General features: G+C 34.6%; 2 protein-coding genes across 4 annotated transcripts; one reads left to right on the forward strand and one right to left on the reverse strand.

Annotated features, from left to right (window-relative positions):
* The first annotated feature begins 122 nt into the window (after window positions 1–122).
* Window positions 123–4,983, forward strand: LOC105954035 (putative transcription factor PosF21). Of its 3 annotated transcripts, XM_088820964.1 has the most exons (6): window positions 262–511; window positions 965–1,710; window positions 3,713–3,845; window positions 4,017–4,101; window positions 4,282–4,490; window positions 4,536–4,831. In XM_088820964.1, exons 2-6 carry the CDS (start codon window positions 1,004–1,006, stop codon window positions 4,680–4,682), a joined length of 1,281 nt encoding a protein of 426 aa, XP_088677090.1. In that variant the 5' UTR covers window positions 262–511; window positions 965–1,003; the 3' UTR covers window positions 4,683–4,831. The 3 variants fall into 3 exon arrangements, with proteins under 3 accessions (XP_012833158.2, XP_088677090.1, XP_088677089.1); XM_012977704.2 differs by having other exon boundaries at window positions 123–511; window positions 4,282–4,983; XM_088820963.1 differs by lacking the exon at window positions 262–511 and adding an exon at window positions 528–649 and having other exon boundaries at window positions 4,282–4,983.
* A 1,387-nt stretch (window positions 4,984–6,370) lies between these two features.
* ETFQO (electron-transfer flavoprotein:ubiquinone oxidoreductase) lies at window positions 6,371–13,020 on the reverse strand. Its single transcript, XM_012977703.2, has 18 exons — window positions 12,445–13,020; window positions 11,807–11,883; window positions 11,486–11,592; window positions 11,119–11,200; window positions 10,937–11,045; window positions 10,778–10,824; window positions 10,611–10,685; window positions 10,280–10,396; window positions 9,426–9,494; window positions 9,169–9,261; window positions 8,881–8,983; window positions 8,479–8,603; window positions 8,285–8,334; window positions 8,120–8,186; window positions 7,749–7,828; window positions 7,312–7,440; window positions 7,144–7,210; window positions 6,371–6,649 (listed from the first exon to the last, which is right to left on the reverse strand). The coding sequence occupies exons 1-18, from the start codon at window positions 12,848–12,850 to the stop codon at window positions 6,566–6,568; spliced, it is 1,887 nt and encodes a 628-aa protein (XP_012833157.2). The 5' UTR covers window positions 12,851–13,020; the 3' UTR covers window positions 6,371–6,565.
* Window positions 13,021–13,280: the final 260 nt, after the last annotated feature.

Below are 13,280 nucleotides of genomic sequence, written 5' to 3' on the forward strand. Positions count from 1 at the left end.
GAGAGAGAGGAAATGTTTCATATTTAGCAAATAATTTATTATTTTATTAATTAATTAATTACTTAAAATGCGACACAAATTAATAAAATTTAATATTTGAGGCCCGTTTGTTTCATTCCCTTGTTGGATGAGTCCCTGCCCAACAAGCACGTCACCTCCACTTATTTAATTATTGCCCACTTTTATTACAATATATATATATATATATATATATATATATATATATATATATATATATATATATATATATATATATATATATATATGTATATATGTGTGTGTGTGTGTATATATATATTCATCGTCTCTTTGAAGCTTCTTAATGTGTGTGTGTGTATGTGTGTGTCTGTGCGTGCCTCTTGACCATTTCGAGATTTGATTTGTTTCCGCCATTCGCAGCTCTTCGACTCTCTCTCTCTCTCTCTCTCTCTCTCTCTCTCTCTCTATATCAATTCGTCCATTTTGAGATCTAGTGAGAGAAAGACAGAAAAATAACAAAAAAGCTTTAGCTGTAAGCACTTTTCCGTGTTTTATTCTCTCCCAATTTTTAATTTTTTTTTTTTTTTTTTAATTTTTTATTATTCCCATCTGCCATTGTTCTTTCAATTCTCCAATTTTCCGGTGACTTCATTACATTTATGCATGTCGTGTATGTATAACTCTGTCTTCAGCTCCGAATTTGATGTTTTTTTTTTCCAATTAATTATTTTTTTGCAATTAATTTTTCCCCCAATTTGAAACTCATTTGAATAATCAGATCTTCGTCGAGCATTCCTTTTCTGTTTTTTTATTCTGTTAATTTGTAAATCAAAATCGTGCCGGCGAGTTTTAATCAATTGCCCAATCGATAGATTTACAAGACAAAAAAACAAGCAATTTTCGTGTAATTTTGAAGGAGTCGTAAGTTCTAGGGTTTTGTTTCGATTTTTTTTGGTTTGATTGAGCTGTTTATGCAATGCATTAGGTGGCTCTCAAGAATTTAGGGTTTGGAGATTTTCAATCAATGGAAAAAGACAAGTCACACCACTGTAGTGGAAGTTCACTTCCTCCATCAGGTCGGTACTCCGGTTTCTCCCCACCGAACAGCAGCTACAATGTCAAGCCAGAACAATCCGGATTGCCGAATTTACCCCCACTAGGCCCAGGAGGCAGTTCGTCGGAGCAGGGGCATTTTGGTCATTCCGATGCTCGGCAGTTCAGTCACGATATAAGCAGAATGTCCGACAACCCGTCCAAGAATCTAGGACACAGACGAGCCCACTCGGAGATCCTCACGCTACCCGATGACATCAGCTTCGACAGTGACCTAGGTGTCGTCGGGGGTTTCGATGGGCCATCTTTCTCCGACGAAACAGAGGAGGATTTGCTCTCGATGTACCTCGATATGGATAAGTTCAATTCCACATCCGCCACGTCGGCATTCCAAGTGGGCGAATCGTCTAATTCTTTAGCAGCCGAGCCAGGCTCTTCGTCCGGTTTTGCATCGGCATTTGCTAACCAATCATTGGCTGATAATAATGCTGCTCAAGGGTTAAGTGAAAAACCGAGGATTAGGCATCAGCATAGCCAGTCAATGGATGGGTCAACCTCTATCAAAGCGGAGATGCTCATGTCTGGCTCGGAGGATCCTTCTTCCGGTGATGCTAAGAAAGCCATGTCTGCTGCTAAGCTTGCTGAGCTGGCTCTTATTGATCCAAAGCGTGCCAAAAGGTATTATTTTCATGCTGATAAAAATATTATTAAATTTATGTTACGCATAACTTGATTTATGTAGCATTCTGTAGTTTTTTATCCTTGATTTATTTGCAGAGCATTTGTAAGATATAATATATTTTTCGATGATTTATATCTTCTCGTGTTAACAAAATTGATAGAGTGCAGTAAGGGTTACTTAGTTTGTGTCTCCTGGCTGATTAATCGTTTTGATGTACAGCTGTCATAATCATTTATTTTTCATTCCTTTCAACTTGTTGGCGTTTGCCAAATTATGTGGATTCCGAAAATTTGAATATGGCTTCTTGACTCTCAGTTTGTTGACTTGCTTTGCTAGTAAGTAATATCGAGACTTGCGTTTCTCAAATTTCTAGCTTTGTGAGTTTCTGTAATTTCTAATATTCTTTTTGCTCATATTAATATGGTTTCATGCATATATGGTTGCCAGCTGTTTAAAAGATATTGGTTAGAATGTAGGCTGTCAATACTATTGCCAAAAAGTATTGTGCATGAAACATAGGAAGAGCTGTGAATTGATGCTCATTGTTGTCGGTTAAGTATATAGTTGTGTTATGTGTGCGTACCTTGTTTTAGTGACACTTGGACACTTTGTCTCTATTCATGCACTTGTGTCCAATATTTTGGCAGGAAGTGTATACGGTTGGACTTAGTAGACATTGACAGCTGTTAGTAATTCACCGTTGTCATTGTTACTTATGTTCTTAACACATGCAAAACATATACCTTTAGGCCTTGTTTGGTTGGGGAGATAAGCCACGATTAACTAAATAATTGGACTATGTTTGATGTTTGGTATCCCCAATAACTTGCCGAGTCGACCCGCAAATGTTATGCTATCATGCCTTATTTTGCCTTTTAGGCATGTTTTTTTTATTGGATCTTCCAAGGTCCAATAATACAATTGGGTTTCATTAGATTATTTAATTTTATCTTGGCTAATCTTATCTTGGCAACCAAACGAGGCCTTAGTCTATATGTGTCCATGAAGTGAACTTTTGAGAAGTTCCCTTGAACAATGAAAAACTGCATCCTTCTATTTGCTGATTATTGAAATAAAACAACGAGTAATTGCATTAGATATGGATTAAGGTCCTGTAGCATGCAGAGTCACAATGCATCGTTACAATAAAATCGAAAAGATCAGAAAAATGACGAATGAATTAAATTTCTCTGTACTTTCGGTATCACGAGATCCCTTTACAAAATTAATAAATGAGATATATTTAAAAAAAATATATTTAGGATTATTATTGGATTTAATTTAGTAATGGAGATTTTAATATAGGTAATTGATTCAGCAGTCCGGTCATGCAGATAGGAAAAATTCTTATGTTTGCCTTTTTCTTTGTCTTGAGTCGGGGTTAAATAGATGAACGAGTCTAAAAGAACGACGTTTCTGATTCTGTGTTTTTGCGGTTTGGAAAGGTGGAAGTGTTAAAGAGGGGAAGCGTTCAAATAATTGTTCCGTAGTGATCCCTTTTAAGCTTCATTTGAATTGAAGGATTTCAAATCCATATTAATAAACCGATTTTGAGTTAATTTGGGATTTAGATGAATTCATTCTACGATGAGTTTCAAATCTCTTTGACCTCAATTTGAGCTATTTGTTCAAGTAGTTGTAGTCGATTTCAATTCCATCTAAGTGCTACCTTAATGATTTGGCAGCCCTTACAACTTAGTGTTACTTTCATCATATTGGTATATTTGAATAATCGGGATTTTGCTGGATTCCAAGTTGTGAATCTTATGCAAATTCTAGTGAAAGAAGTACCTATCACTGTTACATATTGTTCATACATCTCTTCTTCAGCAGTTGCATGTTCTGGCTTCTAATTCTTTAGTCAGCGATTCTGTCGTAAACCTCAATCACTGATGTTAATTCCACTAAACGAAACAAATTTTCACTAAATTATTTTTGTTCTTTAACACCCATGTCATTTTGTTCTCTTACATTTGTGCTTCGTTCATCTTATTACAGGATTTGGGCGAATAGGCAGTCAGCGGCAAGGTCAAAGGAACGGAAAATGAGGTATATAGCTGAGCTTGAAAGGAAAGTCCAAACCCTGCAAACAGAAGCAACTTCCTTGTCTGCACAGTTAACCTTACTTCAGGTGATTTATTAACCTTTGCTTCCTTCCCCCCTTATAATCCAATTACTGATTCTTGATGGATGGTGGCTTAGATTAATTACATTTTTTACCTGTCCAAAAGAAATTAGGATATAACACTCTCACTCGGAGGCGTATATTAATTAATTATTTCTATTTTCGTTTCTTGAACAGAGAGATACAAATGGTCTTACATCTGAAAACGGTGAACTCAAAATACGCTTGCAAACAATGGAACAACAAGTGCACCTCCAAGACGGTAATACAAAAAAAAATCCTTCCTCGAAAATTTCATCCCTTCCGTTTTCTTGCAAAACTTTGCTATTTGGCCTCAAAACAAATAGTCAAAAAAAAAAAAAGGATGCAGATTGAAGTTAAATTTGCAATAACATTTAGTCAATCACGAACTAATATTCTTTTTAAAATTTGAAATTGACAGCACTGAACGACGCGTTGAAAGAAGAGATACAGCATCTGAAGGTGTTGACCGGTCAAGCAATCACTAACAACGGTGGAGCAATGATGAATTATCCCGCACAATACGGAGCAGCAAACCAGCAGCAGCAATATTACAACAGCAACAACCACGCAGTGCACACACTGCTAACTGCACAACAATTGCAGCAGCTCCAAATACACTCTCAAAAGCAGCAGCAGCAGCAGCATCACCAAAGGCAGTTTCAACAGCAGCAACAGCAGCAGCATCAGCAGCAGCATCAGCTTCACCAGCAATTTCAACAGCAGTTCCAGTCGCAATCGTCGTCAATGCAGGCTTCTTCTGTTCAAAAAGACAATATTGCCCCTCCAAATCCTCCTCCCGATGGATCCTCGAAGGATTAGAAAAAAATGAGTCTTTACGGGTCTATGTTATATTGGGTGTTGGAGGGGTGTATATGGTGGTCCCCACTGAAATCTTATGGTGCGGGTCCTGTAGCTCGTTGACTTTTGGTTAGTCTGTTTTTAGGTTAAAACTACATCGATTATCGGTTTCACTAGGCGGGTTTATTGATTTATATTTTTTTAGTTCATTAACTTGGTTAAGGCTGTTTTGTTGTTCTATTATTACTCACATCTAGAGTATGAGGTGTTCTTTTGTTGTTGACTGTTTATGTTTTTTTAGTTGTAGAATTGTTTTACTTGAGTTCTTGTACACTTTCTCTCACTCGTTGAAATCGGTGATGTCAAGGGTTAGCAGATTTTGATCCTTGATTGATATTGCGGGAGGTGGTTTTGGTTATAGTTAGGAGTTGCTTGTTCGGTTGACCGGTGGTTTAATCGTGGTCATGGTAGGTTTTTTCTCTTCAAAATTTGTTCTTTTGTTTTGGGCTTTTTAATTTCGATGACATGAAATAAGGACAAATTGCAGCCATCTCTTGAAGTACGGTTAGATTTTTGTTCGGTTAGATTCGGTCAGATTACCGGCAGGATGAAAAACCATAGGTAAATTTGACATCGTAAGAGTGGAAGTGTGAGACAATACATTAGGACTGTGAGTTGGTTGGGTTGGTTAAAAACCAGCCATAAAACTGACCGAACCCATCCAACCAACTTTGGTCAATATTGGAAACCGTTATCGATCCAATTTACATAGATTGGGTGATGGTTGAAAGCCAATTTAGTGGGACGGTTGATGGTTTAGTTGATGTGTCAACCATCTAAATATTTGTTTAATTTTGTTTAATATTTTATTAGTGACAATGCTATATCTTTTATAAATTAACTATGACTAGTTCAACAATATTCAAATAAAAAATTCAAAACATTACGGGTCATATGTATTGCAATTAAACATAAATAGTTTAGCAAATAATAATTGTCCAAATATTTAGACTAGTCTTAAAATTAAAATAGTTCAAATTAAATAATTAGGTTAGATTTATTACTTTTAGGATTTTGGTCAATATTAGACAATTTAATAAATGTGATATAAAATAGAAATATGAAATAAAAAATATTAAATATTTTAAATAAATTAATAAATAATAAATTAATAAATAAAGTTGGTTGACCGATATTACCCGACTAACCAACTTTTTAGCATATTAGAAACCATTATCTACCTAACTATACATGGTTTGGTTGACATTATCGACCTCAAGATTACCCGTCACAAATTATGGGTCGAAAATGGGTTGGTTGGTGGTTAAAACCGATCCATGCACAGCCCTACAATACATAGTTGAAGGGGATGGTTGTAATTATACAAACAATAGGGGATTTCATTTTTTGTAATTTAACATTACCTCGGGTGATGCCGTAATTTGTGCACATGACATATTTAAGAATTTCGAGTTTTAATCAATGCATAAATATGTTTAACTGTTAATAAAGTAGGAAACATGAAGAAAATTAAAATGCTTTTATTTAGATTTAAGTCAAAGTGGATTCGAAGATTAAAATAGAAATTTCATCCTTTTAGTGAAAATTACGAGACATCTTTCGTAGCATGGGTTTCACAGTGCAGTGCCGAAGTCGATCGATCACTAGTAATGCAGAGATCTTGATGGCTGTGGTCACTTTTAATCAACAAGTCAAATTTGTAGGTTTATTTACGTTGATTCTCAAACCCATCGATAAATATTCGTACGAGACACAGAATATTCTCAGAAAAAAAAAGTGTTATCGAAGACGACACGAGTTTTCCAGCACCATATTCATTGTACCAACTACTAACACCTTACATTGTGTGTAATGTCTGCACAGGGATTGAAAGAACTCATAATCTACATGACAGCGTATCCGGGTCCACCGCCACCTTCTGGCACCGTCCACTTTATATTCTGTTTTGGATCCTTAATATCGCATGCCTGTTCAAATAGTAGACAATAATTCGAGAGCTAATCAAGGCCGTTAATGGGGTTTTTATACACGTTTTTTGTGTTTTGTGATAATTATTTATGATGTTATTTGTCAGTTTTTCAGTACATGCATTTACGGGTGGAAAATCGAGCGGATCGCGGAATTAGCATTTTCGGTAAAATACCAATATCTTTCGGACGTGAAAAAACTTGTTTCAAAATAAAAAAATTTCAGATCTCGGCGGAATTCGGATTTTCTAATTTTCAGTCAACTATAATATAAAAAAACAAAGTAGTATAATAAGTGAATTTTTCGGAAAAAAATTGGAATTTTAAAAAATTAAAATCTGATTAGAAATTGGAATCTAATATATTTCGATTCCATTCCAAAAAAAGATCGGCATGAATAATATTGTTCCAAAATCGGCTGAATTTGGCAATTCCGTACCAATTTCCACCCCTACGTGTAATTAGTGTGTTTTTGTGGAATGCAGTTTGTTTACCTTGCAATGCAGGCAGTTTTGAGCATTGATCTGCAGCTTTTGACAGCCGTTTTCATCGGCTATGTATCTGTCATATTTTCATTGCATGTAACGTAATTCAGTAAATAAAAACCAGTGATTCGGAAACTTGCTGAAATAGTTAACGTAAAGAAAGAATAGTTGACTTACTCGTAAACCCGTGCAGGGCAATATCTTGTTTCTGGTCCACCATATATTGGTAAGTTTACATTTTCTGGATTTTTCGGGTCCTTCAACCGAAGGTGAGCTGGTTGGTCATGATCGTGATTCGTATTGCTCCTAAACGAAAATAAAATCAAAAAATGTATATATATATATATAGCTAAACCTTTATAAATTAATACAGCCGGGAGTAGAGAAATTTTATTAATTTAGCGAAATATTAAATTATCAAATTAATAATTTAACACGTTCTCATCGAGACGGGACCGGAAGAAATGATTCTTTAAGCGAGGTTATTAATTTATCGAGTATTAATATATCGAGGTTCTATATATATATATATATATATATATATATATATATATATATATATATATATATATATATATATATATATATATATAGGAGAGAGAGAGAGAGAGTACCGGTACAAAGAAGTCGGCATATCAAAAGAAATAACACCATCAGGCTTTGGGTAATCAATTGTCCTCCACATTTTCGCTTCCTGTAAATTTCACCACATGGTCGAAATTGTCCAGAGGCTTTTACGAAAGATCATGGGTTTATTGCATTAAGCACCCTTGTGTTTGCTCTAATCGCTAAAAAAGTCCCCGCATTATTAATATTAGCACAAAAACCCCACAATGCAATTTGTTTTAGGAAACTAACCCCCAATAAGGGGTTGTGAGCTAAAAAAGCATTACGGGGACTTTTTTTAGCAATTCGATACAACACAGGAGTACTAAATGCAAGAAAATCATATTATAGAAAAAAGTTGGATACAGAAGGCTCTTACGTCAGTTGCCTCGTGATCGGGTTTTCCGTGTTTCAGTGTCCATGGAGATCTTCCCTTCATTACATAACTGGTAACAGCAGCACACATTAATCAGCAATATTTAAAAAAGTTATTTATTCGAAAAATTGTTATTCTCAGAAAATAATGGTTATTAATTAATCTTACTGTTCTAGAGCGCTAAGCGCCAAACCAGGAAAGAGACCATACTCAAATGCCTGCAATATAATACGACACATATATATTACGGAGAGTTCGAAAACTATATAAGCAAATTATAATTAAGCATTTTTTTTCCTCATCGCCCAATAAACCAAAAAAAAAAGTAAAAATAAATAAAATCGACCAATTATAATACTCACGGGACGGTAATTTCTTGCACTGTGAAGCTCTTTCCATATCCATGAACTTTTTAAACTGTCCCAGAAATTCTCTAACGGTGACTCTTTATGGAGTGTGCCGAACGCAGATTCTGCTGCTAGCATTCCTGAAATTAATTCTCCGAGGGAAATTAGAAATGCAAATACCATCTTTATCTTCGTTTACCTAAATAAAATGAATTAAGATGGATAAATGTTCATTATTATTATTTTTTTCCCTTAAAATCATTATAACAGTAAGATTAAAAATAAATTGATGTCTATTATAATTTGGGATTTTGAATTAATTTTTCTAGTAAGGCTAACCAGTAATGTCAATTAACAATTAATAAAAAAAAATTAATAATAATAATAACATAAGAAATCTTATAGACTAACTAATACCTGATTTAATTGCAGTATGTGATCCTTTTATTTTCGGTACATTTAGGAACCCAGCTGAACATCCAATAATTGCTCCACCGGGGAAAACTGGGTAAGGTATTGACTGAAATTTAACTAACATCATATTTCATTCCCATTAGATTTAAACACGTATTTATATTTGCAGAAAAAAAATATTAACAAACTGGAATTAAGGAATGCCTTTGCTTCGTAATTTTTCATTTTTATTTTTTATTTTTTCCGGTTGAACTTTCAAAATTAAAGGAAGACAAAAGTTTTTCGATTTACCTGATAACCGCCTTCATTTAAAGTGCGAGCACCATATTCAAGCACCGTACCTCCTTCGAGCAAAGGTCTGATGGCAGGGTGATGCTTAAATTTCTGATAAGGGAAAGGAAAAAATTAAAAATTAACTACTATACGAAGAAACTGTGTAAGCATTCGACTTTCATAGTATTTTAAAGATACTTTCAATGCATTTGCTGAAATAAGTTGCAAAAAAGGATTGTAAAAAAAAAAAAAGAACGAGTAAGACCATAAATTACCTGAAACTCTTCATAGGGATTCAAGAAAGGATTGCGATAATTTAGTGCTACCACAAGTCCGATAGCCACCTGTGTAGAGAGAGAAAATAACGAACAACGTATAAAAACACTAACTATTATAAACCCACATAACAGCTTGTTATCCGCCATATAAAAGATAAGGGTAAATTACGGCCACCCCTGTGGTAAGGTAAAATTACGAAAACCCCCCTCTTGTTTGGGTAATTACAACCATCCCTCAACTATGAATCTTCTTGCACGTCCAACTTTATGGTGTCAAATTCAACAGAATCTTCAAGATACCGTGCAATGTTCTCTAGTTTGTACTCGTTTTGTGCAAAAACTAGAGTTTTTGATGCACCATAATCTGATATTTACAAGCTAAGAGACACATCTTATGATAATCTTGTTTCAAATTGTGGAGCTCGAATGGGGTAAAACGGGTACAAACTGAAGATTATTCCACATAATCTAGAAGATTCCACTAAATTTGACACCGCAAGAGTGGACATGGAAGAAGATTCATAGTTGAGGGTGGTTGTAACTACCCAGACGCGAGGGATCTTTTCGTAATTTGACCTTACCTCAGGGGTGGCCGTAATTTGCTTAAAAAAATGTAAGACCAAGAATCAATACAAAATTGTCATTGATATTTTTTGTTTCAATATATCTGACCTAAAGCAAAGTTTCCAAAATAATGTCCATTTGTCGCAATAATTGGACATTGGTAACTAAATGGCACTTTCAGCACGAGAATTATCGAGTAATTTTCTTCAATTAAATGCTGCCTTTTGGCTATCTTAATCCAAATGGTCATTTAGATTAGGAATATTATCGGGTAATGAAAAAAAGACCTGTCTATCTTTCATATGATATATGAAAGATCCACCGTAGGTCTTGGGGTCGAGTGGCCAACCTAATGTGTGAAGCACCGAGCCAGCGTCATGCTTCTCTTCACTGATTTCCCAAACCTGACAAAGAAAAGGATAACTCGAGCAATTTTTTCATGGATAAAAATATGAAGGAAATTGTGAATATCGTAGCTTTTAGTCAAAACTATTCGAGGACCGTGTTGAAAGAAGCATAAAATAACCAAACTTTTTAATTACATACTGCAAACGGAGTTCTAAAATACACAACTAAGATACAATTTCTACACGGTTATTTAGGATGCTGCAAATATACCTCTTTAATTCCTAAAGCATACGTCTGATGCTGCCCTTGGCCTTTCTCTCGTAAGTTAAATTTACTGATTATTTTCTGTTTATAAATCACATAAATCTTGATATTAATGGATTAAAAATAACAAAGAAGAAAAGAAAAAAAGAAAAAAAGTTCTTGATTTTGTAAACCTCGGATAAAGATCCTCGACAGCCTTCTGCAAACAGAGTCACACGCCCTGCATTAACCATTAAGTTATTCATTTCAAACCACTCCTCAGAAAATTGTTTTATCATTTCATTTTTATTTAAAAAATTAAATATGAAGAACGTAAAAGGCGTAAAACTTGCCCTTCAGTTCGACACCGGGCTGGAAAGTTTCTTTCTTAGAGCCATCTTTAGCAACTCCCATATCATTGGTTGCAATGCCAATTACCTTGTCACTTGTATCATATAGTATCTGAAAATAATTGATACTAATGAGAGCAAAAATTCATGATGATTACATAATCGAGCACAAAAACAGTAAATACCTCACTAGCTGCAAAACCTGGATATATTTCAACTCCTAATTCTTCAGCCTTGGCTCCCAACCACCTTACCAACTGACTCAAACTGCAAAATTAATTTTACATTAATTTTATATGAACAAATGCAAATTTATAAAAGGGTAAATTACGGCCATCCCCTGAGGTAAGGTCAAATTACAAAAAAAAACCCTCCTGTTTGGGTAATTGCATACACCCCTCAACTATGAATCTTCTTACACGTCCAACCATTAGATGAGGCAACAAAACATTGTAGATGATTCTTTACAAGACAACAATAAAGTTACGGTAAAGGGAAACGATTGTCCAATTTTTTTGATTATAAGAAAAAAACATAAAAATGTGATGTTACCTTATGACATAGTTTCCATGGTTATTGAAAGGAGAAGGAAAGGGGAAAGCACGAGTCTCGGAAAGCAACCAAAACTTGTCAGAAGAAACAGGAACGTGTATGGGCGCCTGGAAATAGTGTAATAACAGTCATGTTATGTTATTGATATTAAAACACGAACAAACATTCACATTCTCGAATTACATTCGATTCAGTTCATCAGCCAAAACTGAGCATATATAAATTTACTAAGTTGAAGTTTTTGCATGGACTATAAAAACTTCATTTAACAACATTATTTTCAATTTCAAAAAAAAAAAGGAACAAAAACTAAACACAAACCTCCTCCTGTTTCCAATTTGGTAGAAGTTCATTCAGTGCCCGAGGCTCAAAAACATTCCCGGATAATATATGAGCACCTGAGGAATAAAATGATATGAGAAGATACATTTGTCTGCGGCTTATGATTCTATAAGACGAAGCAGTAAAAAAGAATCCGTAAAAAGGTAATGATACTTTCTGTTAATTTTCCTAAATGAATCTGTAAATGGGACGCATAAATTGTCGGAAAATATTTTTATTTTCTCGAGAAAAAAGGACCATTAGAGAAATCATCAACTGTATCTGCTCATCTCAGAATAAATTCATATGTTTCGAGTATCGTTACAAATGCAATTCTTTTTTCTTTTCTTTTTTTCCGAATATAAACGACTTCACGGTTAGTTCAACTTAACCATGCTGGTCTATTTTCATGTCTATGAGAATTAATCTATGTTTCTCAAACACTGCCCAAGCTTCTTAAAATGGAATATACCTCAGTTGATTCTTTAGCTAAAATTCCAAACTACCCACAAAAGAAACCCGAATACTAAACATGATTCTTCTTCCCAAAATCACTTTTCAGAGTTCACATAACACCATTCATCACCATCAAAATTCTTGAAGAAAAAAAAAACATAAATAATAATAATTGAAATTACCTACTTCAGCCCCCTTCTCCACAACACAGACCGAAAAATCGACATCGTTTTCTCTGCACAACTGCTTCAATCTTATAGCCGCAGATAATCCAGCAGGCCCCGCACCAACAATCACCACATCATAATTCAGAGTCTCTCTCCTCACTGATGATGATGATGATGATGATTCGCTGCTGAAATTCCTCAATCCACTCCAATTCTGATTAAAATCTGCAAAATTTGCGGGATTTCTAGCAAACCCATGCGATGAAAACCTATTTAAGTATCGATTCAAAGGTGGAATCTTTGTCGAATTGGCGGAGCTGCCGGAAAGATGGTGAGGATTTGGGAAGTGAATTGGGATTGAAAATGATGCTAGGGTTTTTGATGATTTGGATTTGGAAGAGGAAGAGATGAGCCTTAGCATGATTTAGAGAGATTGGATTAATTCTTTGTTGATTTTGGGGGGAATTTCATACCAAATATGTAAGCGATCGATCACCCAATTTTGGTTTGTGTGCGTTAACAGAGCAGTATGGTTGTTGTTTGCTTTTCAATTAATTATTAATACATTTAAATGGCTAATATAAATATTATATTCTGCATTTAAATCTATATACTTATATATAATATTCTTCATTTAAATACTGAAATGCTATTATTCATAGTGGACATTTTAGTATTTTACTACCTCGCAATTTGCAATGCACTTTTATGTCATTTGTAAATTTTATTCAGAATCCTCTCAAACTATCGGAAATTAAACAAGCAATTTCGGCAACGATTTCAAATAACAAATTACCTTAATACGTAAATTTAACGTTATGTTGTTGTTTAGTTACGAATTACATCGATTA

Source organism: Erythranthe guttata, chromosome 7 (assembly GCF_056151865.1).
Source record: "Erythranthe guttata isolate IM_541 chromosome 7, IM_541, whole genome shotgun sequence".
Classification (NCBI taxonomy): Eukaryota; Viridiplantae; Streptophyta; class Magnoliopsida; order Lamiales; family Phrymaceae; genus Erythranthe; species Erythranthe guttata.